We start from the raw sequence: 23,194 nt of genomic DNA, 5'->3' as shown, positions 1-23,194 counted from the left end.
CTAAGACAAACCCTTTACTTCATCCCTAAAGAGCCTCCTGTCCTTGCTGCCCAGACCTCATCTGGTCTTTGAGCTCAGTGTGCTCTGGGTCAGAGGAGGCCAAAAAAAAAGGTGCTGCAAGCATTCCAGTGTAGCCAGTTTTCCCTGGCCGTGGACAGGGGCGGACACAGAAGTTGCTGTCTACAGGTGTCACCAAGAAGGAAAAGCACCTGTGCAGCTTAGCCCTGGCCTGTGTTAGCTTTGTTCGGCATAAAGTCAGGGCCCCCTGGACGCGTGACCCTGGCAGCTTTTGTTCTTTTGAGAAGCTCATTTCTTGGGCATCTCCACCCTCCGCACACCTGTGAAATGCAGGCTGAGAATAGCCGCCTCTCACGGCCACCTCCCTTCAGAGGGAGAAGGCCTGTGTTTCTGAGGAGCATGCCTGAGCGCTGCCTCCCTGTTGTTTGGAACGTGGGGAGGGCGGAGCCACTCTGTGCTCCCAACTCTGAGATCATGGACTCACTTAGGTCCCAGAAAGGGAGAGTCTGACATAGGGCCCAGTGTCCTCATAGCCTTAAGCATGGGTGACCCTGTAACCCAGAAAGAGCACCTGCCTCCCACCAAATCAGGCTTTACCTGTGACCCTTGCCTGTGGTGGTCACAGAACAAGCACCAAAGCCATTTCCGCCAAGCGGAGGCTTGAAACTCCTGGTGTCCTGTCTAGGCCTGGTTCTCTCAAGCCCCAGACTGCTGTAGGGCTGGCTGCACCTGCCCCATCGGCCTGCCCCTGGCGCCCCTGCTCCCCCAGCTCGGCTGGCTTGGCCATGCCGCCTGGGCCCTCGCGCTGGGGCATGCTCGCTGCTGATGGGCCCCTGTGGCTTTGCGGCAGCTCTGTGCACTGAGAGACTGTATCCCCTCAGTTGGCAGGCAGAGCTCCGCCCCCGCCTCGCCTGCCGCGAGCGCCGCCGGCCTGGCCGGGCAAGGTATGTGGCATGAGTCCTCCCTGACCGCCTGCCTCGGCTCCCTGCCACCCCACTAGGAGGGCCAGCATGCCAGGCCCACTCACGAGGGAGGCGAGTCCTATGCTTGCGGGCTGAGATGGGCATGACATACGGACCACCTAACTTGGCATCTGCGAGCGCATTGGTGTTATGGAGCCCCTAACCAGCCATGCATGCTGGGCACTTGCCAGCTCTCAGGAGGCAACAGCCTGGGGACATGGAGCTGGGCAGGCGAGCCTTTATTCCAGTGGCCGAGGGCCTGTCCTTCCATGAGTCCTGAGTGTGGCCTGGAGCCACCCAGTGCTAGGACTAATCAGCAGCACTGTTGAAGACCCCCCCAGAGAAAGCCAGGCCCCCCAAAATTGTGAAGTCTGGTGTTTGCAGGCCGCCAGATCTGAACGGCTGTGGAAGGCAGCAGACTCGGAGTCAGCCATCCCTGGGTTTGAATCCTAGCATTGCCACACCCTGAGCAAGTCCTGTGGGCCCCCCTGCCCCCCCCTCCCGGCCTTAGCGTCTCCTCTCTAAAGGGGAAAACAAACAGCCTGGCAACACACAAGACCAGGAATGGTGGGAGCACAGGACGCTGCCTGTATAAGACAGCATGGGAGCTCGTAACCCACCCCCATGCAGGGACCCACACCAGACTGGTGAAATCAGAGGCCTGAACCATTGGGACAGGCACAGGTATTTTTTTAAAAGCTCCCCCAGGTAATGCTGGTGGGCCCCCAGAGTTGAAAACTGACTGACGTTTGCAAAGCCTTCAATCAGGCTTTTGGTTAGACTTACAATTAAACATGTTTTTTAAAAGAAGTCATTTTAAAATGTGGCATGACTCGAGATAGGACCAAAGGCCATGTTTTTGGAACCAGAATCTTGTGATGAAAGGACCTCTGTTCTCACTGCAGAAAGATGAAACACAGCTCTGGCAGGAACAGCCCCCTGAAGGGCAAAGGGTGGCAGCAAGAATGATAACAGTGGTTAATGAGTACTTTCATTTATGCAGCACCCCATGAGTGGCTTTCAAGTATTGTTCTATTGAATTCCACTAAATATCCTGTGATCTCATCCTGTTTTACCCCACTTCAGAGATTAAAGAACAAACGGAGACTGAGAGAGACTAAGTATCTCACCTAGGGTTATGCAGCTAGCAAGTGGGGGAACCAAGACACAAAGCCAGGGCAGTGCAGTTGGATCGGACTGTTGGGAGCTGACCCCATCTCTCAGTGTCTCCCAGGATTCCCCAGCACTGTCTGCTGCCTTGCCGCAGCCTTTGTGGCTGTCTGGTGCAACTAGCCTTCTGGTGCAGAGCTCATGAGCCTTGAGCTTCACTCTGGCTGGATAGAACCTATTTGACAGCTGATTATTCTGCCCACTCCTTGCTCAGGGGTCCAGAAAGTTTGAGTAAAGGGTGGCAGCTAGGACCCAGCAAACCTGGTGAGGTCCTGCCCGGAGAAGGCTTCACCCCCTGGCAACACCCTCCTGTAGGTGGTCCTGGTTTCTGTGTCTGTGTCTGTCCTTCCGTCTGGTCTCCTTCATGAACTGTGGCACTCTGTCTCTTGAGAACGCTCCGGAGATGTCTTGCATCCTATGAGTGTGGCCATGCAGAGAACCTCTGTGGCATTTAGGTATGGAGCCCCCCGGCTTTTGCCCTGGGCCCCAGGCAGCATCAGTACAGAACGTGGTTTCTTCTCCCAAGTACAGGGTATCTGTGTCCACTGAGCCTCCTTCCAGCAGAGAACATCCTGGGGTGCCGCCTGGAGGGTCCCGATGTGCTCCGGAGGCGCTTCCTTTCCTGCGGAAGGCTCCTGGGAAGGGCCTCTTTCAGGCGCCTTGTCGGACACAGCAGTCTCTTGCAGATCCGGCTTCCAGATTTCAGGTTGGGGAGCCGGTACAATGCAGAAGCCCTGACTTTCTCCTCTTTGTTTCCACAGCTGCCAAAAGCCTATTGAACAAGAAGTCGGATGGTGGTGTCAAGGTAGGCGTCTCTCCAGCCCCTTGCCCAGAGACTGGCCTCTCTACCAGTGGCTACTTGCTCCTCTTGCCCTGGGGAACCTTCTTATCTTTGCTACGCTGCTTTATGCCAGAAGGCTCTGTGCCTGGAACAGCAGGTTCCACTGGCCTGAGAGGGAAGCAGGAGAGGCCTCTCCTGGCCCTGGCTGGTGGAACCCATCAGCTTATTCTGAACCTGACTGCCACACACGGGTCTCATTCATCTCCAGGGCTTGACTCTGCGGTTTTGAGGCCATTTGGTTAATCTTTTCTATTTGTTGGGGTTTTTGTTGTTGTTTTTTGTTTCGTTTTTGAGACAGGTTCTGGATACGTAGTTCAGGCTGGCCTTAACTCATGGCATTCCGCTTGCCTCAGCCTCCCTAGTGCTGGAATTGCAGGCATACATCACTCCCCAGCCCCCCTTTTTCTTTTCTTTTTTATTTTTATTTTTTGATATTTATTTACTTTTGTATCAGGAATCAAACTCAGGACCTTGTGCTTGCCAGGCAGGCACTTACACCACTGAGCTATATCCCCGGCCCTCCCTTTTTCTTTTAAAAGCTCCACCCCTTTTAATTAAATGACCGTGAAGTGCCTAGGTGGTTACAGGGATGCAACCTGAAGCCACTATCCTTGGGTATTTTTCCTTACCTGTAAAACACTCAGAATCTGTAGAATCACTAAGTGACAGTGTCTTCAGTTTTCTGGAGGACAGGCTACTCAGAAAAAGGGCAAGGGCATGGTGTATCATGGCTCGTTCCCATCTAGAAAGGGAGCCTTTCTTTTGAGCCTTGGACAAGAGCAGGAACCAGGGACCTAAAGCAACCTGCAGAAAGCCCTACCTAGAGGGGCTGCCGGGCTGGTGAAGAAAGCTGAAGAGGGGCCCCCATAGGCCCTAAGACGAGAGCAGATGCCTTGGAGGCGCAAGGGTCCTGGCACTGGGACACTCACGCTGTTGGGAAGCCTGTGATTTACACCACAGAGAACTTGAATCAGGAGATTATCCAACTCTCCAGCAAAAACTTGAGAGGGGCCTATCCCCAGGATGTTGGGTCCACAGCTGAGGTGCACACGTATGCCCGTTCCTTCCCCGCCGTTGCTCTGTCTCTGCATGCCTGCCTGTGTCCTGCCTGTGAGGGCAGCTTGGGCTCCGCACACTCCTGCTCACATAGAGGGGGGCTGGGAGCCGCCTGGTTCTGGGCACAAGCTAGCTAGGCAGCGCCAAGTCAGGAAAAGGGGCCGGTTTTCTTTGGCGTGAAATTTTGGATATTTCTACCTGGGGAGGAAGTTAAATGAATCCATCTTCACAGAGTGTCTGGCGTACCTGCCAGGGGTCTAGCAGCACACACAGTTCTGAGGGACACCAGAGGAGGCAGGGGAGGTGGCAGAGCTTCCATCTGGGCTTCAGAAGAGGAAAATGGGCATGCTGGAAATCAGCTGAGCCCTGCTTCTGACTGTGGGTGGTTCAGGCCAGGAAGCCTGTGTGAGAAAGGTCCCCTGAGAAAGCAGAGGGTGATGGCCAGACTGGAACCAATTCAAGGGTTGCCTCTAGGGTATGAAATTGGAGGGGAGGGCAAGGCAGAAACACTTTTCAGTTAAATATTTACATGTATTTTTTCTTAAAGTGAGATTGTATTTTGTAACCTGCAGACCACAAAACATTTTTGTGAATTCTCATCATATTAATGTCCTCTGCCTAACTGGAACATGGGACGTATGGTAGAGAAATGTCTAGAATACAGCTGGGTAAGGCTGGGGATGCAGCTCAGAGGTAGAGGTAGAGCACTTGCCTGGTATATGCAAGGCCCTGGGTTTGATCCTTGCATTGCAAGAAAAGAAAAAAAAAAAAGACATTTCTCGCACATGTCAAGATGCTGGTGCCAGAGATGAATGTCTAGTGTAATTGATTAAAGATTAGCACAAGGAAAGGAACTAATTAAAAATATACAGATTCCAGAGCATAGCCTGGAATTTAGATTCTAGAGGGCTTGAGTGGGAGACAGAACCAACCAGTAAATTTTAACCCTCTGCCTCCTCTCTATGAATCTAAAACATCTGAAGGGTTTCAGAATCTGATAAAGCTGACCACAGTGGCCACGCCTGTCATCCCAGCACACAGAGGCCTAGACATGAAGATCATGGTGGGTTCAAGGCCAGCATGAATGGCATAGTGAGACCCTGTCTCAAAAGAAACAAAATTTGGGGGTTAGTTGGAGTGCTGAAAAAAGAGGTTTCAGCAAAGGACGTGAGGAAGAACAGAGATAGGAGACCAGAAATGTGTAGCAGTGTCAGATGCTACAAGAGCACTGAGGAGAAGCCCACCCAGGCTTAGATAGAACCATTAGATAAATAAATGGCCTTAGCTGGAACTGGGAGGCAGGTAGCCCTGTGTGTATCTGGCTCCTGACGTGTGTTCAGGAGGAGCACCTAATGCTATTCTCTTTTGAGAAGAAAAGTTTCAGTAGCATGGTGGGACCAGAGGCCAGGAAGCAGGTGGTTAACATGGGAATATCCAAAATTAAAAGGCCAGTGACAGATGGGCTGGGAAAATACTTACAGCAGGTATAATGGGAATTCTTTTTATTGAACAGTTTCTCTAACAAATAAGAATCCCCCTAAAGCCTTGCAGAAAGGTGATGAAGGGTGAATTGACCATCTGGAAATGAGGTAGATCTGGACAGCAAACGTAGAACAACTTTCTAGAAGCGAGATGTGTTGCTTATGCTCCTTTGTATGATCTGGGGATTGAGCCCAGGACCTTGCACATACTAGGCAAGCACGCTTGGTTATTTTATTTTGAGATAGGGTCTCACTAAGTTGTCCAGGCTGGCCTTGAATTTGGTGATTTTCTTACCTCAGCCTTTCAGGTAACTGGAATAACGGGTGTGCAGCACCACATAGCTTTTTACTTCATACTTCTTCTAGTAGTTTTTATAATTACTTTCCAAAAGGCATAATTCAAAATAGGAAATAGCTGAATGCAGAAAGATGTTCACCATGACATTACTTATAATTGTCATGAAACTGGAGACAGTTTTGAAAGCTAGCATGGAATTGACTAGATAATTATGGGAAATGCACTTAATATACTTATAAAGTTGTTCATTTTCATGACTGTAATGACAGAGATGTTTTATATTAAGTAAAAAATTTAATGGGGAAATGTTTTACATTAAGTGAAAAACATAAGAGTATAAAGAAATACATTATTATCTGTATTTTGGTTTTTTGTTTTGTTTTGTTTTTTTGTATTTTTACCAGTACCAGGGATCGAACTCACGACCGCACGCTTGCAAGGCAGGTGCTTATGCCGCTGAGCTAAATCCCCAGCCCCAGCCCCTTGTTTTTTTTTTTGTTTTTTTTTTTTCCCTTGTTTTGTTTTTTAAGGCAAGGTTTCACTATAAGGTTCAGGTTAGCCTTGAGCTCACGTAGCCCAGGCTGGCCTCAAACTTTTGGCAATCCTCCTGCCTCAGCCTCCCAAGGGTTGGAATTGCAGGTGTGTGCCACCACAGCTGGTTTACCTGTATTTTGTTTTAAAAATATAATGATTTTGTAAATATTTACTCTACAATATGTGGGCAGAGGAAAAAAAACCTAAAGCTTACTGAAGTATTTATTATAACTTCACTGGATGATGGGGGCAAACTTTTGAGAGTGAGAGTCTTGCTATATAATCCAGCAGTCCTGCTGCCTCAGCCTCCCAGATGCTGGGTTACAGGCATGAGCCATCACACCTGGCTAGGTTGATTTTTTTTTTTAATGTATTTTTCTGTACAGTACTTCCCCCGCTTTTTTATAATCAGTAAGTCAAAATATTCTTTAAATGAAAATAATTTATTTTTAAGTAGGACAGAAAATTGAATATAGTTTATAAAGATTTTTTTAGGGGGTTGGTTTATTTGTGTGTTTTTTTGAGACAGGATCAAGCTGTGTAGTCCAGGCTGGCTTTAAACTCACTATGCCCCCAGGCCAATCTTGAATTCACAGCAATCCTCCTGCCTCATCCTCCCAAGTGCTAGGACAGTGCTGGGATTACAGGCCCTGCATAAAGATATTTTTAAATTGTATAAGATAAGAGACTAGAAGATCAGTAATAGTTCAGATGTTTTTTCCATCGTCTCTGTTTTCCCTTGTCTGTGATGTATCTGTTCCTTTTAAACTCAGGAACAGGTATAACGCAGTTAATGGTGTGGTTACATGAAAGAGCTCGCAGTGGGGTCTTGAGTGTTAAGCAGAGTGTGAAGTGGACCTTCCTAGGCTCTCACGAAGCGTAGGGCAGCAATCCGTGCTGTGAGTGAAGTCTGTGAAGCTGCTCAGAGGTGCTGGGCTTTCAGCGTTTGGATCCTTCTCGTCTGCTGAGCACGCCTAGGCAGGTGTCCTGCTGTTCAGAAGCTTTCTGCAAGTGCTCAAAGCACTACCATGGCTTTGACCAGTAATCTTGTCTTGTGCTCTTGATTTTGGGGACTTTGGGTTCCATTTAGGTTTCTTTGAAGAGGGTATACCAGTGACTCAGGCAGTAGAAAAGGGAGAGCCACCTCTGAGGACAAGATTAAAGAGGCCACAAATGCTTTAAGCTCCAAGTGGCCCCTTGTCTAGGACAGCTTGGCATTCTGTTAGTCCTAGGCTAGAAATGCCATCCAAGCTTTAAGGAAAAAAAAAAAAAAAAAAAAAAAAACCAACCAGGAAGCAGGCAAGAAAAAAAGGTTTCCTTAACTACTGTTTGAATATTTAAGTATGGAGACAATTAATTATGGAAAGGAGATTTGAACCCTTTTGCAATATAAAATTTAAAATCCATGTATGTAGTTTTTATGTAAAAGTGAGACACGGTTCTTTCAAAGTGATCTGATGTTTAAACAACACTGCAGCATGCTGGTTAAGAAGGAGCCCGGCTATGCCTGGCTGAGGGCAAAGCCCTGAAAAGATGGAGAAAGAAACTCAAAGATGTGTACTAGCCTGGGAAATGGCTCGGAGGAGTAAAGGCTGAGATTAAGTTTCCCTGTGGGACCATTCAGATAGAGAGCATTTCTGCCATGTTGTTGAAGCAGACAGCTGAAGGTCTGCTTAAGGTGAGGGGCAGGAAGGTGAAAACAGCTGCAGTGGCCTTGCCAGCCAGCTTCTGACAATCCCCAGAAGCCAGACTGTGCCTGCAGAGTGAGTGCCAGGGTGACCCCGTGCAAGTTAGAAACCTGCGCTCTGCCGGAGCCTGGCAGAGGTGGGAGCAGCACTCCTAGTTGACATGTTGCTACCTGTAAGGCATTTTGCTAGGTGGTGCGGAGCTAACAAGGATATTTAACACTCAGACCTTCCTTTAAAGCATTAACACTCTGGGTAAGGGGTAAGGAGACAGGACAGTAGATGGGGTTGAGTATAAGGCAACACCCTCTTTTTATTTTTTTGAGACAGGATCTCTATAAAATTTAGGTTGGCCTTGAACTCACTATGTAGGCCAACCTGGCCTCAAAGTTCTGGCAATCTTGCCTCAGTCTCCCGAGTGCTGGGATTACAGGCAGATGCCAAAAGGCCCCTCTAACACCCTCTTCCTGAGGGATAATTTGGAAGTAAAATTGTGTATTTGAGCACATTCCAAAGGCTAATACAAAAGAAACCTAATCATACTTATTTTTCTTTCCAAATTCGAAATTATGGACTGTTCTTTTAAATAGCTGCAGCCCTCTTCCTTTGATTATGATACATTTCCTAAAATGTTTTGAAAGTGGAATGTTAGCCTCTAGAGGGCAGAAACATTTTACTGTGTCCAGAACAGCCTTGGATGTTTGTTGATGTTGCTAAATGCACGTACAGAAGTCAAAACCACAGGGCTGAGGACTTAGTAGTACAGCACTTTCCTACCATGCACGAGGCATTGAATTCAATCCCCAGTACCACAAAAAGCAAAAGCAAAGGTCAAACAACTGACAAGACTGTTGTTCCAAGAGAACTCTTGTCTCCCAGTGAAGTTATTATAGTTTGTAATTCCCCTTCACTTTTAGACACAGTCCACGAAGCTGTATTTTCAGTGCACATGTGGCCTTTATTTTGATGCTCAATTCACAGCTGGATGTAAAGTCCATGAGCATCTAGCTGAGGCTAAAAAATCATTGCTTTCAACATTCCCCATGGCTGACATCTTGATCACTGCACTTTTAATCACCAGCACTCCTGCCACTCCATTTCCTAGTAAGCACAGACTACGGTCAAACAGTCAGATCTTTTAAACAAACGTGGCCATCCCAACAAAGAAGGAGATGCCAAAATTTAACTGTGAGATCATTTTCAGAAGCCCAACAGTTTAGAGGTACAGCAAGTTCTGGGTTGAAGTCATACGTGACTGAAGCCAAGGAAGGTCTGTAGATGCTTTTGCTGCTTACCTGGGAGCTGCTCACTCAAATTGGAGACGGACCCTTTGAGTTGCACTAATCTTGTGAACCAAACCTGTAAATTGGCAGCCGCCAGATGTTGCCCTCATGGACTGGTGACTTAATCTCCTTAAGCAGCTTTCTCTGAGCAAGGCTGAGACTTCTCAAAATACACTAAAGCTGTGTTTGAACTCACAGAATTCTTCCTGCCAGGGCCTGGAGAGGGTGCACCTGTGGGTCTCTGTGCTGTGTTAATCCCTCTGGTGCTGGACTGCAGGTCTCCTTCTTCTGCTCTTTTCTCCCACAATGCAGAGCCCATGCTGGGGCACTAACCTGCAGTGTCTCTGTGCTTCTCTTCTTACCTCCTCTTTCCCCTTCTCTTTCCCTTTTGCTGTGGTGTGTCCAGAAAAGGAAGTCAAGTTCCAGCGTGCACCTAATGGTGAGCCTTGCCTGCCCACCCATCAGCCCACTTCATGCTGCCTGCACCCGCCTGCCAGCCACGCAGACCCATTCTGCCATGTGCGCGCGCTTCACTCATTCTCACTGCATGTCTGTGCCGTGTGGGCAGGTGTGGCCTGTCCTGCCAGGCGGGGGCCATTGCCCAAGGTCACCCAGGGCCTCACGTGCGGGCTTCGGAAGGTGTGGAACGGCACCGCCTGCTGTGGAGGTTGGATAGCTCCCCACAGGCCAGGGTAGGGAGTGAAGCTGGCAAGGACTCAGGGCCAGGTGGCAACTCAGGGAGACCCTCACTCACTGGCACTTAGGAAAAAAGGCAACGCTCCTGTGACATGTGCAGCTGCTGCACACAGATCTACACCTGTGGGCAGCAGTGGTGGGCAGAGGGTGGACTGTAGGCTACAGCTTGAGCCTTGCTCACCTGGCTTTTCCTCTGGGCAAGTCCCCTTCTCTAGCTGGGTTCAGCTAACAGATTGGAACACAAGGCACCAAGGGGAACTTGGCAATCTGAGTCATCATGAAACTGTCCATTGAAATCAAAGGTGGGGTCACTTGGGTGTCACCCTGAACTTCTGTGGCTTTATAGGCACTCTGGAGTCCTTGTCCCCTGCAAAGGTCTTGGTATCAGCCGGGCTTCATGAGCAGGACAGCCTGTATCCATCAGCCCTGAACAGGAGGGGATCGTCAGCTGCTGAGCTAGGAGGGCTTTGCTCTCTCAGTGAGAATGGAAGAAACAGCTCACCTGGGTTTGGGCCCACATGCTGGCTCCTGTAAAGACACTTCAGCCTGCAGAGAATTCATTGGAGTCTTCAGCACGTGGCACCTGGCTCAGGGTTCCAGGAATAGCCCTGAGTTTGGAGATGGATAGTGTTAGGTCTGGTCCAAGAGGCCTCCAGGGAGGATGTAGAGCAGTCTGGATGCCTTGTGTGTGTCCCCTAGCAGAGAAGGAGCACGTTCTAGCTGTCAGCATGTCCTCATTATGCCCTGCACAGAGGCAGCAGCCACACATTTGTCTCTTTGCCTGTTGAAGAAGTTGCAGGCATCAGGCTGCTCAGTGGCTGAGACTCCCCTGGGACACCTAGTGAGACTGCGTCCTCTGGTTAGGGAATCGTAAAAGACAGAGAGCATCGATAATGGCTTCCTGCCCTGGAGATTGGCCTCCTTTCTTCCTCTCCAGCCTCCCCACTTCCCTGCCTGGCTCTGCCATTCTGTGATGTTTTGAAAGGCAAGATGTCCCTGGTGGTGGAGCTGCTGTTAGGAATGTTGGCCTGCCTGCCTGCCTGGCAGCCTGCTGTTTCCTGGGGCCTGGGTTCTGGAGCACAGCCCCAGCCCCCATGAGATTTACCTCTCCCTCCATGGAGCCCTGCCCTTATTTGCAGTCGATCAAACCTAAGATTTATCAGGCAGGTGATCGGCATCGCCCTATCTCTGCTCCGCAGGGCCCATGGATGTGTTTTGAACCCAGAGTTGAATTTTTTCCCTTTCCTCCCTGACACCGTCTCCTAGGTCAGGTATTCTCTCTCTTCTGCCTCTTTTTTCTTCAGATCAGGCTCCAAGCCAGTATTTTTGGAAAGGAAATGTTGGTGCCAGGCAGCTGGGCAGCAGGAGATTGCCTACAGATAGGGGAGCCAAAGTTTCTAAATTTTGTTCTGTTCCCTTATCAGTGGCTGTCTTTCTCACCTGTAAAGTGGGAAAAAGATCCTGAGCTTCTTTGGTCAGGTATGACTGTGCAATGGTATAGCACCTGGCATAGCAGAGATTTCTGGAGAGATGCTTTAAAATGAGCCTTCATCTGGTCCCATCTTGAGGATGCCTCCAGAGCTGGGTCTCTGGGACCCTTCCAAATGCGTCCTTACTCTGATCATCTCTCCAGCCATGGCACCTATCTGCAGAGTGGTCTGGTGGCTACTCAGACCTAGCTCCTCTGGGCTAGGCCAGGGGGCAGGGAGGTCTGGGAGTCGAACCTGCATGGCTTTGGTGACACAGGAGGAACTAAACCATCTGTTTTCTTGTCTCAGCCACAGAGCAACAACAAAAACAGTCTCGTAAGCCCGGCCCAAGAGCCTGCGCCCTTGCAGACGGCCATGGTACCTCCTGACTACAGCTTTTCTGCCTCTGCCCCTGGCTGCCCCCTTCCCCTTCCCTCCTGCCCTCCCCTGCAGGACTCCTTAGCCTCTTTCCTCTTCTGAGCCTTATAGAACAGGCTGCTCTGCGTGCTGCCCTTCATTGTCCTGCTCGACCATGCTCTGTCCTGCATGGCAGAACCACTCACTGTTCCTGCTCCTTTTGCTGTTGTGGGGGAAGAATGATCAGGGATCTCAGCCAAATCTCCCAGCGCCAGCAAGAGCCCCAGTGGGTTTGGTTGAGTGCTGGAAAGATGCGTTGCTTCATAAAGGAGAGGGTAGGCTCTTTCTTGGGACCCACAACTCAGTTCTTGGAGGCCTTGTAGAACCTGCATCGGTCTCTTCCCAATGGCAAGAACAGAAGGAGGGCTGGGGCCTCCCTCCATGTCTGACGGTGCTGAAGTCTCTCGGGTTCCAGGGAGCCCTATCTGTCTGAATTCGCTCAAGGCTTTTCCAGGGGGCGCTGTCTGAGAGCTGCTTCTAACCAGAGCGAGGCTAACTAGGGAGTTAGCAGTGGGTAACTGGGAAAGAGGGAAAGGTGATCTGCCTGCCACACCCTTTGCTTCCTGCAGAACCTTAAGGACCAATCAGAGAAGGCAAGAGGTGGGCAAAGGGAGCAGCTCCCTGGGTTCAGCTTGCAAAGAGGACACCCTGAGTCTTTGTGGGAAACCTTATCATTCTGCTCTCCCTGTGTCCCTGCCACCTGTGTACCCCTGATGAACTGTGTTGTCAGGACCCTGCCCATTCTCTGAGTCCCATGGCTTCTCTATGTACTAATCTCATGGGCCCTCGGTGCAGAAAAAGCCCTTAGAACCAGTAGGAATCAAGGACAGAGGCTCTCGGCTCCCCAAGCACCTGCTTTCACCAGGCTGCTGCTTAGCACCCGGTGGTAGCACCTAAGTCCAGGGCTTCCTGGCTCCCCAAGACCCCACTTGCACCAGGATTATTTATCCCGAGGGAATGACTGGTGGGCTGGGCTCATCATAGATTCTCTGGGGGATATTTGGGTGATGGTGGGATCCTTCAGGGAAGGACTATAGGTCTGTCCCCAATCAGGAGGGTTATTTCTATTTTCTCTCACAGGAACCACAAACCACCGTGGTGCACAATGCTACAGATGGGATCAAGGTGAGTGAGTGACTCCTGAGCCTGTTTCCTGCTTTCTGGAGCAGCAGGAGATGGTTGAGCTGGGTTTGAGTCCTGCAGATGGACACCTGCAGGCTGCATCCTGAGGCTGAGTGTTTGCCAAAGCCAGGCTAGTCTGAGTTCTGGCCTGGGAAGATCGCTTAACCACACTGCACCTCTCTCTTTTCCTGTTTATAAATCAGAGATGAAAATGATGAAATCTTCTTCCATGAGTTGTGAAATTTAGTGAGAATGGATGTAAGCTAAAGAAAACAGAGGCAGGAGACCAGGGATTTAGCTCAGCTGCATAAACGTCTGCCTGACAAGCACAAGGTCGTGAGTTTGATCCCCAGTACCAAAAAAAAGAAAGAAAACAGAGGCAAGAATGTAATCAGGACTCCACTGCACCACAGCCCCACCCATCACGTGCCCGCTAACAGTAAATGTGCAAGGAGCCCACCGAGCTCCAATGGCTTTGGTTCACAGAGATGATACGATAAATGGGGAGAGGATAGTAAGTCAGTAATTAAGATGAAATCCAGTAGTGAGAAGTGCTCTGAAGAAAGTGGCCCAAAGAAAAGAGACAGTGAGTCGGCCTTTAAGTGGTCGGTGCCGATCTACCAACTCACTGGTGGTGGGAAGGAGGCAGCTGAGTGGGCTGTGAGTCCTGGTGCGCTGGGCAGAGGCTGCAAGTGCTGAGCCTGATGTGTGTGAGCTGCAGTCAGGCACAGCGGTTGTGACGAACAAAAAAGCCAGAGGGTGGTGCTGGTGGAAAAGCAGGCAAGTGCTGCGGTGGTTTGGCATTTTATTCTAGCAGCAAGACACTATTAGCAGTTTTTAGCAGGGGAGTAACATAAATACGCACTTTAAAAGATGTGGTGCAAGAACTCGAGGGAGAAGGCAAGAGAAAGCTGCTATAGTAGTTCAGGAGTGAGGGGTTGGCTCTTTGGACTCAGACTGTAGCTGTGCAATTGAAGAGAAAATAGGAGACGCCGCATTTATTTTACAGCTAGAACCAAAAGATTTTATTTTAGATTAGTTGACCAGAACATAAAGGAAAGAGAGAAGAATCAAGGGTGACTGCAGGTTTTCATGTGTTGAGTAATTGGGTCCATGGGGTAATGTACTGAGTTGGAAAAGAGTAGGACAGCATTTGGGAGCCCAGAGCTTCATAACTCAGAAAGCAAGGGTGGAAGTAGAAACTTCTGAGATTCCTCGTGGCCCTTCTTGTAGTAGCTAATGCTTTGCTTTTGTTTTGCTTGCTCCTTTGAGCTTTCAAGCTTCGAGTATATAGAAACACATTCTTTTTGGCCCACAGGGCTCCACAGAGAGCTGCAACACTACTACAGAAGATGAGGACCTCAAAGGTAGGTGCTGGTCCTTGGAGGGAAAAGGAACCCCGGCTGTGACCCCAATACCTCAACTGCAACGGGCCACCTACCTTGTCTGTCTTCAGAACTGGAATTGGTGGATGCTCATTGCCAGGAGAGGATTTGGCATGAAAACAACTTTCCATGGGCCAAGATATAAGGCCCCTGTCTGGTGTTGCTAGGCTGAATGAAAGTCTTTTTCTTTGACCTAAGTCTAGATTAGTTAAATTAGCTCTTCCTGGAGCCAAGGCTCAGAACTTCTGTTGCTAATAATGATGTGTTGTCCAACAACAGGGGCATCTCAGGTTTCTGCAGAAGTTGGGCACCCAGTAGGGCATCCTGGTTTCCCAATGCAATTCCCAGGATGTAAAACTCAGTTTCAAAACCAAAATAATGGGGGCTGGGGATTTAGCTCAGCGGCATAAGCGCCTGCCTTGCAAGTGTGCGGTCGTGAGTTTGATCCCTGGTACCGATAAAAAAAGAAAAAAAGACAAACAAGTAAATAAGGGGTAAGCCAGGGATGTAACTCAGCAGTACAGTACCTGCCTGGCAAATGCAAGGTCCTGAGTTCTAATTCCCAACACACACACACAAAACAAAACAGAAAAACGGATAAGGACTGAGGATATGTTGCCTAATGGTAGAGCACATAAAAGCATGTTCAGTCCTCAGCACCAAAAGAAAAAAAGCAAAGCCCAAGGCATTCTCAGGCCCTCTGGAATGAGTTGGGTACTCTGGTCCTGAGAGTTGGCCGTGGGTGGGAGTTAGAACTGTAAGTCTGTGAGGCCACACTCAGCTGTCTTGGTGAGCCGTGAGGACTACAGCCTGGGTTTTGGGGCTTCCCAGAGTGTCCTGGAGCATGGGGAGCATGGCAGGCCCTACCAGCGGTATTCTCTGTCCTCTTTGAGTTGGCCTCCTGGAGTTGTTCCTTTTGCCTTCAGTAAGTTACGTTGAGGCAGGCACCACAGGAAACGGAGGATGTTGAAGGGCCGAGCTGAAGCATGTCCATGGGCAATAAGAGGCGCTGGACTTTTGGAAGCCAAAAACAAAACAACAAAAATCAAAAGCAGAAACATATACAGTAATAAGGAATGCTGCCACCTGGTTGCTGGGAGCCAGGTCAGATCAGTTCAATTATGGTGCTGCTGGCAGAGTAGAAGACACCCTTTAGACTGGGCTGTCAGGCTTGTGGCCCTCGAAGGTCTTCTTGGGAACAGGGGTCTCTGTGCAGGCTGTTTAAGGCTCGGCTGGAAGCCGCAAGCCCAGGTCCATCTGTGCACCTTCCTGGTGCTTCCGGCTGGGAGGCCTCTGGCAGGAGCAGCGGAGTGGGGTGCAGTCCAGTGCCCACAGCAGCCTGAACATCACTTTGCTCCGGCTCTGCAGCGCCCCGGGCTCGGGTTCTGTCCAGCTTGCTCGCTCACCTGCCTTGTTCTGTTTGTTTTGGCTGCTCTGCCTTGCCCTGCCCTGCCCTGGCTGGCTAGCTGCCCCGCTCCGCACTGGGAATGGCAGCTCGGTGCCTGAAGGACGGAGCTCCTGGGACAGAACAGCCCCCTCTGCAGGCATGCAGCCCCAGCCTTCTCTCTGCTCCTCAGCCAGTAAGTGTGAGGGAGGCACATTCTGGCTTCCAAATCCTGGCTCGTTCTGAAGCCCCTCAGGGATCACCCCCAGAGCTGTCAGCCCAACCCAGCTGCCCATCTTAGTCGGCTGGAGACCCAGTTAATACCAGGCAGGGGCCCTGAGTCTGGGGCCAGAGAAATACCTTTGAGTGGGTGGAGGGAGGGAGCAGAAAACAGCTGGGCTGTGCAGTGAGGCTGGCCTTGGCAGCAACCAGGAAGAAGGGCAGAGGCAGAAGCCAGGTCTGAGGGGACAGTGGTGAAATTGCGGTAGCCCAGGAACTACGATGGGGTAGGTTTCCCTGAGGCTCAGCCTCGTGTTGTATTCCAAATAAGGGTTCCGGGTAAGACTGACCTGAGATTAAGCCCCAGCCGTGCTACCTTCAGGAGCTGTGAAGGACTTAGCTTTCCAGAGCTTATCCATAGTGGGAAGGGGGAGGGAGGGAAGCACCTACCTCATATGTTGTGAAAAATAAGTGATAGATCTTGACATGATGCCTTGGAGAGTCAACGGCAGTTTATGGTACTCAGAGCTGTAGTGCTGTGTGTGCTAGAGGAGGCCTCTTGGCTTCTCTTCCTCCCACATCTACCTGTGGAGTTTCTGAACATGAACCTTTTTACCCGCAGGCCCTGGTCAGGTCCTCTAGATGAGCTCGGCAGGGTTACAGCAAGACAGTTGTGTGGACAAACCTACCTGCTTGCTTCTTTGGAAGAGGAATAGAGTTCCCTGGTCTTCTAACTGGCTGCTTGCTCCCCGGGACCAGTGGTGGGGGCACCTCTGGCTGTGCTGCCCGCTCCCTGTACCAGGGACCCTTGGCTGTGCTGGCCCCACTGTGCCATGCTGGCGCTGTTCTGATGCTTGCATTTGTCTTGCAGCCTCTTGCTCCTGTAAGGGAAGGCTTGTGGCCTGGGCCAGTCCAGGGGGTCAAGATTAGCCCAAGCTTGGTTCAAGTCCTCCCTTCTCTTAACGACACTCCCTGTATGGGAGCTGCCCATGAGAGCAGGATGTCACCAGCTGTCCCTTGGTGTGGGAAGGGCTGGGAGGCTCCGGGGGCATGAACTGCCTGCCTGTCAGTCTGAGCTTTGTCTTGGTTTCCCTGAGGGACATGTCCTGGCAGGAGAGCTGGTGTGAGATTTACAGCTTTTCCAAGGCTTGTCCAGGGTAAACAGAGCCTTTGGCAAGAGGCCTTCAGGAGTGTTTACAGGTCCAAGATCCCTTATCCCAGCAAAGCCTGTGGAGGAGATGAGCAGGGCAAAGAGAATTTAGAGTCCATCCTAGAGCTCTGTTCGTTCTTTGGGATTCCTCACCCCTAACTAGATTCTGCTCTCAGGGTAGCTGTTGCCCGAGGCTAGGTTCTGGGCCCTGAATGAGAGCTCAGAGTGAGGGTAGCATTTGAGATCTGACCAAGCCTCTTCCTGTTGTGTGGGGTCTGGTGGGGGACAGGGTGGAAACCACTGTGTTGGGAGATGCTTCTCAGGGTGAACTGCTGGAGGTGAGTCACACGAACTGATAGAGCACTCGTGGATGTTCCAGACTCCCTAACTATTGAAGAGAAGTGTTTTCTGCAACCTGGTTGTTGATGGAGAGGGAGGTGAAGGCCAGAGAACTGTACTAGTGGGTGCCTCTGAGAGGAAGTGGTCATTGGCCACCACAGAGGGTATGGGGAAAGGGGTAGGCTTGCTCCTTCTGTAAAAGGCCTTAAAGACAGAGAAGAGGGATGTCTTTGACAAAGCGATGGCAGGGGATACCCTAAGGGATCGAACTGGGCTCTCTGTCATTGGAGAAGTTGCCCAACAGGTAAATTGGTGAATTTTTTTCTCCTACAGTGCGAAAACAGGAGATCATTAAAATCACAGAACAGCTGATTGAAGCCATCAACAATGGGGATTTTGACGCTTACACGTGAGTAGAGACCCATTTCCTTGAGGCATAGGTCATCCCTCAAGGCCTTCTATGCCCCCAGAAAGCAGCCAAGACCCTGGGGAAAGGGCTGGCTGGGCTTGGGCAGTATCTGAGTTAAACCCAAAGCCTCTAGGCCAGGAGTCCTTTCAGTAGATGACCTGTGATTGAGCCTGAAGCGTGGCCTATAGCTAGATGGCTGCTGTGGGGCAGATTCCACTGACAGGAAGATGTACAACTCCCCTGTCTGACAACCTGCTTCAGGCTTTTTTCCTTTTCTGCAGGAAGATTTGTGACCCAGGCCTCACTTCATTTGAACCTGAGGCCCTTGGTAACCTCGTGGAAGGGATGGATTTCCATAAGTTTTACTTTGAGAATCGTGAGTGGGTTCGTGCTGCTGATATACTCCTGCCTGCCCCTTCATCCCTTCGCCTCGGTCTTTGCTCCCCCTCACCTTGCCCCATTGCCTTTGTCCTCATTTGACCTTCCTGGCGCATTCTGCTCTGTACGCCTCCCTGTCCTTGCCCTGCTGATCTTGTCTTCTGCTGGTCTTAAATCACCCCCATTCAAAGGCAAGAGCAGTAAACACCCATTCATCCTGCAGCTGCTTCAGGGCAGTGCTGCTCACCATGGTCAGGGTCACCATGGTGACCCTGTACTTCTTTAAGCCTTACCTTTTTTCAGGTCAGATTGCAAAACCCCTGAGATTAGGTTGAGAGGATCTCAGCAAATAATCTGTGTCTGCAGGTTTCATAATAGAGGAAATTAAAACCAAAATAAGAATGTGCAAGCAAGTAACAGGGTAATTTGTGATACCAGAAGTTGTGGGGGGAGGCAGGCACCCTGGATAGGGGGGTCCTCTGAATAAAGGCCCTGAGCATAAATAGTTGGGTTATCACCTGCTCCCATCTTTCTTTCCTCTCCCTGAGACTGCTGCATTTGTTTCTTTTGATGTCCACTTTATTCTGGGCCTTTTCCCATTCTGCCCTGAGTTTTATTTTGCCACTCTGCATTTCTGCTATGTTCCACCCTCTCAGTAATTCTTTTCACCAAAAGCAATTCCAGAGTTTATATTAGTTTTAATGAAGGTATCCTGTAGTTCCTGAGTAAAAACTGGACTTGAACTAAAATGTGAATTCAATAAAAATGCCACAGCCTGCACAGCATGTACTGATAACGGCAGGCAGATTTCCCTTGCCTTTCCCCTGGAGGATCCTGGGAGAGTGTTAGCTAGGTGTTTTGGTGACTTTAATTTTGATACCTTTTCTTTTGAAGTCACAAATCAGTTTTGAATGTTTTGAGTTAATAATTTTGCTCTATAATCCCTAAATAGGGACAATTATAACTTTGTAAAATCCAAACATCAGCCTACCAGATTGAAAGACAGTAAGTCTAGGTGTGGTGGAGCAGGCCCATGATCCCTGCACTCCAGAGGCAAAGGCAGAAGGGTTGCCAAAGTCATCCTGGGCTACATAGTAAGTTTAAGGCCAGCCTGAACTATAGAGAGAGACTCTTGAAAAAAAGAAAAGATCTAGGGGCTGGGGATTTAGCTCAGCGGCATAAGCTCCTGCTTTGCAAGTGCCCAGTCATGAGTTTGATCCCTGGTACCGATTAAAAAAAAAAAAAGATCTAGTCAGGTGTGGTGGTACATCCCTGTAATTCCAAGCACTTGGGAGGCTGAGGCAGGAAGATTCCTGTGAGTTTGAGGGCAACCTGGGCTACAGAGTGAGTTCAAGGCCAGGCCTGAACTACAAGTGAGACCCTGCCTCAAAAAACAAAAAGGAAAAAAAAGTTCATACTGCTTTGTAACAGTCCTGAGGGTAAATGTGTGATTTGGGCAGATACTTAATCTTCTCAGGCATATTTCCTTCTTATAATGAAGACAGTAACACCAACAAAGAGATTCAGCACATGCATGTAAAACCCCCAACCCAGTCAACACCTGATCAAAGGACGAGCTCCTGTTGTCATCATTACCCATATTTCTCTTCCCTGAGGGTCACTGAGACTAATGTACTGGGTATCCTGATCTCTGTGGGGGAAAGGCTTGCAGATCCTCTGCATGATTTGCTGGAGGAAAACTGCAGTACAGGCTGGAAGGAGCCTGACACCCTCCAACCTCCCCTTCCCTGCCCTGCCCTCTACAGTCCTGTCCAAGAACAGCAAGCCCATCCATACCACCATCCTAAATCCACACGTCCACGTGATTGGGGAGGACGCAGCTTGCATCGCCTACATCCGTCTCACCCAGTATATCGACGGGCAGGGTCGGCCTCGCACCAGCCAGTCAGAGGAGACTCGGGTTTGGCACCGCCGGGATGGCAAGTGGCTCAATGTCCACTATCACTGCTCAGGGGCCCCTGCCGCACCGCTGCAGTGAGCTCAGCCACAGGTGCACCTGGTAGGGGAGGGGCGGTTGGGAGGGGTTGGGACAGGTGGGGTCCGAGAAGGAAGAGAATGCTAGGAGGTGGCACTTGGGCAGACACATAGTTCATCCCAGAGAAATAACAGAGGCTGGGCAGTGTGGTTATAAATTAGAGCTGAAACCAGTCAGACTTGAATCTGGCTCCAGAACTTCAAATTGGGTGTGCACAGAGAGGGAGGATACTTCTCGGATTGCTCAGCCATCAAAACGAAGGGTGGTGCCTACCTTCTTGAATTTGTGAGGATTAAATAAGATACTGTAAGTAAATCACTTAATAGGTGCTCAGATTGAGGCAGGGCTATATTTAGATGTTAGCTTTTCCCTACCACCTTCTCTGACAGGATAGCCAAGTGTGCAATGTGCTTATTATATCCTGGAAGTTCATCTGCGTGCTCATTGTCCTCTGTTTTGTTACTGTGTTCTGTCTTCTTTGACAGGGGCATTAGGAGATTCCAGCTGGAGGTCGAACCTTCGCAGCCAGTGGCTCTGGAGGGCCTGAGTGACAGCGGCAGTTCTGTTCGTTTGAGGTTTAAAACAATTAAATTACAAAGCGGCAGCAGCCAATGCACGCCCCTGCATGCAGCCCTCCCGCCCGCCCTTCGTGTCTGTCTCTGCTGTACCGAGGTGTTTTTTACATTTAAGGAAAAAAAAAAAAAGATTGTTTAAAAAAAAAGGAATTCGTACCATGATGCGTTTTAAAACCACCGATAGCCCTTGAGCCAGCAAGAAGGCAGGAGTTTGTGAGACGCCCATCCTGGCATGAACAGCAGGCTCACCCACCAGCCTTGAAGAGGTGAGCTTGGTCTCAGGCCGCCATGGACTCAGGGGGACCAGGCAAGGACTCTGACAGAGCTTTGGGGCCTGTGAAGTGATCACAGCCCCTGAAGTGGCCTGCTTACCACAGGTCTAGGAGTGGACTTCTTCAGAACCTGTAATAGGCGCCTAGAATGAGGCTGATGAAAACACCATGGCCAACAGACTTACTTGGGAGAGAACGCAGAGCTCCCAGCCTGCTACGAAAGCAGCTGAGAAGCAGTGGCCTTAGGACTGAGGGCCCGGACTTTACTGTACTGTTCAATTTAGGTGGAAAGGAAGAGAATTGGTGCTGCAGAAGTGTGCCCCCTATGAAGCTGATGAGAAACCTCATGTTAGTCTGACATGCACTCACGCATCCATTTCTAAAGGATGCACATGCACGTGGGCCCTGATTTTGAGGCCTGCTCCCTGCAGCTGGGAAGGGAAGGGGTTGCTGCTTTGCGTCATGATTGTTTTCTTATTAACTTAATGAGAGAGTCAGGCCCTGGTCAGGGCTCCCCTTGCTGCCTTTGGCAGTTCTGTTTCTGTGCTTATCTGGACCATCTTAGGCTTGCCTTTTCACAACGGTGGTCCCATGCTGACCTTCATCTGGGCCTGGGTCTTCTGCCAAGTGCCCTGTGGGACCGGAGAAGTGAGGCAGTGGCATAAGAGTGGTGGTTGTTTCTATGCATTCAGGCTGCCCTCTGGGCTGCCTCCCTTCTTACTCTTCCCTTGCTGCACGTCCATCTCTACCCCAGTCTCTGAGATTGACCTGACTGCTCTGGCAAGAAGAGGAAATGCCCTCTTTAAAGAAGCCCCTTTGCTGACCAACTGAAGTCTAGACCTACTGCTGGAGAATCTGCATGGGCATCACCCCTCTCACCTGCATGTACCCAGAAAGGCATCCAGAGCCGAGGCTCCTACACTCATTGTCTCTCTCTATGCTCAAGAAGTTCCATTCCAAGAGAAAAAGATCCGTGCCCTAAGCAGATAACAAAGAAGATAATGGAGGAGGATTGGTCACAACCTTGGTTCCCCCCCCAGATCAACTGTGTGTATTTGTTTGCACAAATACATGTGCTTTGGGGGAAAGGTGGGTGAACTCCAGCTCCCTAGACAAACCTTCAGGAGGCACAGGAGCTTCAAGAAGAGGCAAAAAAAAAAAAAAAAGAAGAAGCAAAAGTGACAGGTGTACTTTGGAGCCAGCTGAGAAGAGAGCAAATTCATGGGTGCTGGTGCTTGGATTTAGCCAGGCCCCTCGAGCACCTCATGCATGTCCCAGCCCCTGGGCCCTCACCCCTTTCTGCCCTGCAGCCTGCAGTACCAGCTCGCAGACACCTTCACCACAGGGTTTGGTTTTGTTGGCTCGAAGACATGGTCTTAGAGTTCATTGAGACCCATAGCTTCATATGGCTGCTCCAGCCCTACTTCTTAGCATTCTTACACCTTCTGGGGCTAATGTCAGCATCTATAGACAATAGACTATTAAAAATCATCTTTTAAACAGAAAATGGAAGGCATTTGATGCAGAATTTTTGCATGATGACATAGAAATAATTTAAAAATAGTGTTTGTTCTGAATGTTGGTAGACCCTTCATAGCTTTGTTACAATGAAACCTTGAACTGAAGATATTTAATAAATAACCTTTAAACAGTCCATTGTGTTACTGGTGGTGTTGGAAGTTATGGCCAGGGATTTACGTTTTTAACACCCCATTTTATGAAGTCTCAAGCTAGGAGAGAGATCTTTTCTCCCTTTGAGCTCATTTTAGAAGACTTCTTCATAAACTCCGTCTCCAGTCTCTGGGACGATTGCAGTGGTGGAGAAACCAAGGTCCCTTAAAGAGAGGGCTAAGGATTTCGCCTCGCTCCTGCCCAGTATGAGACACGCCCCCACCCCCACCCTCAGTAGGCCGGTCCGGCCTCCCCTCTGCGCGACTGAGTGGTCGAGCCCGGCCCTCGGCCCGCCCCTGCTCCAGTGCCGCGGCGCCCGACGCTTGCCAGACTGTGCCACCCAGCGAAAAGAGGGGTGCGCTTCTGCGGGTAGGGTTCGGAGCT

General features: G+C 50.0%; 1 protein-coding gene and 1 long non-coding RNA gene across 31 annotated transcripts in view; one reads left to right on the top strand and one right to left on the bottom strand.

Annotated features, from left to right (window-relative positions):
- Camk2g (calcium/calmodulin dependent protein kinase II gamma) overlaps positions 1-22,793 on the top strand; it is a 61,554-nt gene extending 38,761 nt beyond the window's left edge. For 2 of the 30 annotated variants that reach the window (XM_063238663.1, XM_063238670.1), the window contains 11 exons: positions 900-962; positions 2,912-2,955; positions 9,735-9,767; positions 11,803-11,871; positions 12,991-13,035; positions 14,351-14,399; positions 15,884-15,997; positions 17,843-17,918; positions 18,200-18,294; positions 20,063-20,307; positions 20,778-22,793. In XM_063238663.1, the coding sequence (XP_063094733.1) occupies positions 900-962; positions 2,912-2,955; positions 9,735-9,767; positions 11,803-11,871; positions 12,991-13,035; positions 14,351-14,399; positions 15,884-15,997; positions 17,843-17,918; positions 18,200-18,294; positions 20,063-20,295 (821 nt within the window). In that variant the 3' untranslated portion in view covers positions 20,296-20,307; positions 20,778-22,793. Of the gene's footprint in view, positions 1-899; positions 963-2,911; positions 2,956-9,734; positions 9,768-11,802; positions 11,872-12,990; positions 13,036-14,350; positions 14,400-15,883; positions 15,998-17,842; positions 17,919-18,199; positions 18,295-20,062; positions 20,317-20,777 lie in introns of those variants that run through there. The other 28 variants (XM_063238667.1, XM_063238674.1, XM_063238668.1 and 25 more) reach the window with 20 other exon arrangements.
- On the bottom strand, positions 14,030-17,847 carry LOC134473657 (uncharacterized). The gene is made up of 2 exons (XR_010044012.1): positions 16,710-17,847; positions 14,030-16,605 (listed from the first exon to the last, which is right to left on the bottom strand). It is a non-coding gene; the product is annotated as an uncharacterized LOC134473657 (long non-coding RNA).
- Positions 22,794-23,194: the final 401 nt, after the last annotated feature.

This window comes from Cavia porcellus, unplaced genomic scaffold, assembly GCF_034190915.1.
Source record: "Cavia porcellus strain 051 isolate PalLab524CR breed Dunkin Hartley unplaced genomic scaffold, mCavPor4.1 scaffold_28, whole genome shotgun sequence".
Classification (NCBI taxonomy): Eukaryota; Metazoa; Chordata; class Mammalia; order Rodentia; family Caviidae; genus Cavia; species Cavia porcellus.
The sequence above is the reverse complement of the archived record's forward strand: the minus strand, read 5'-3'. Positions and strand labels throughout refer to the sequence as shown.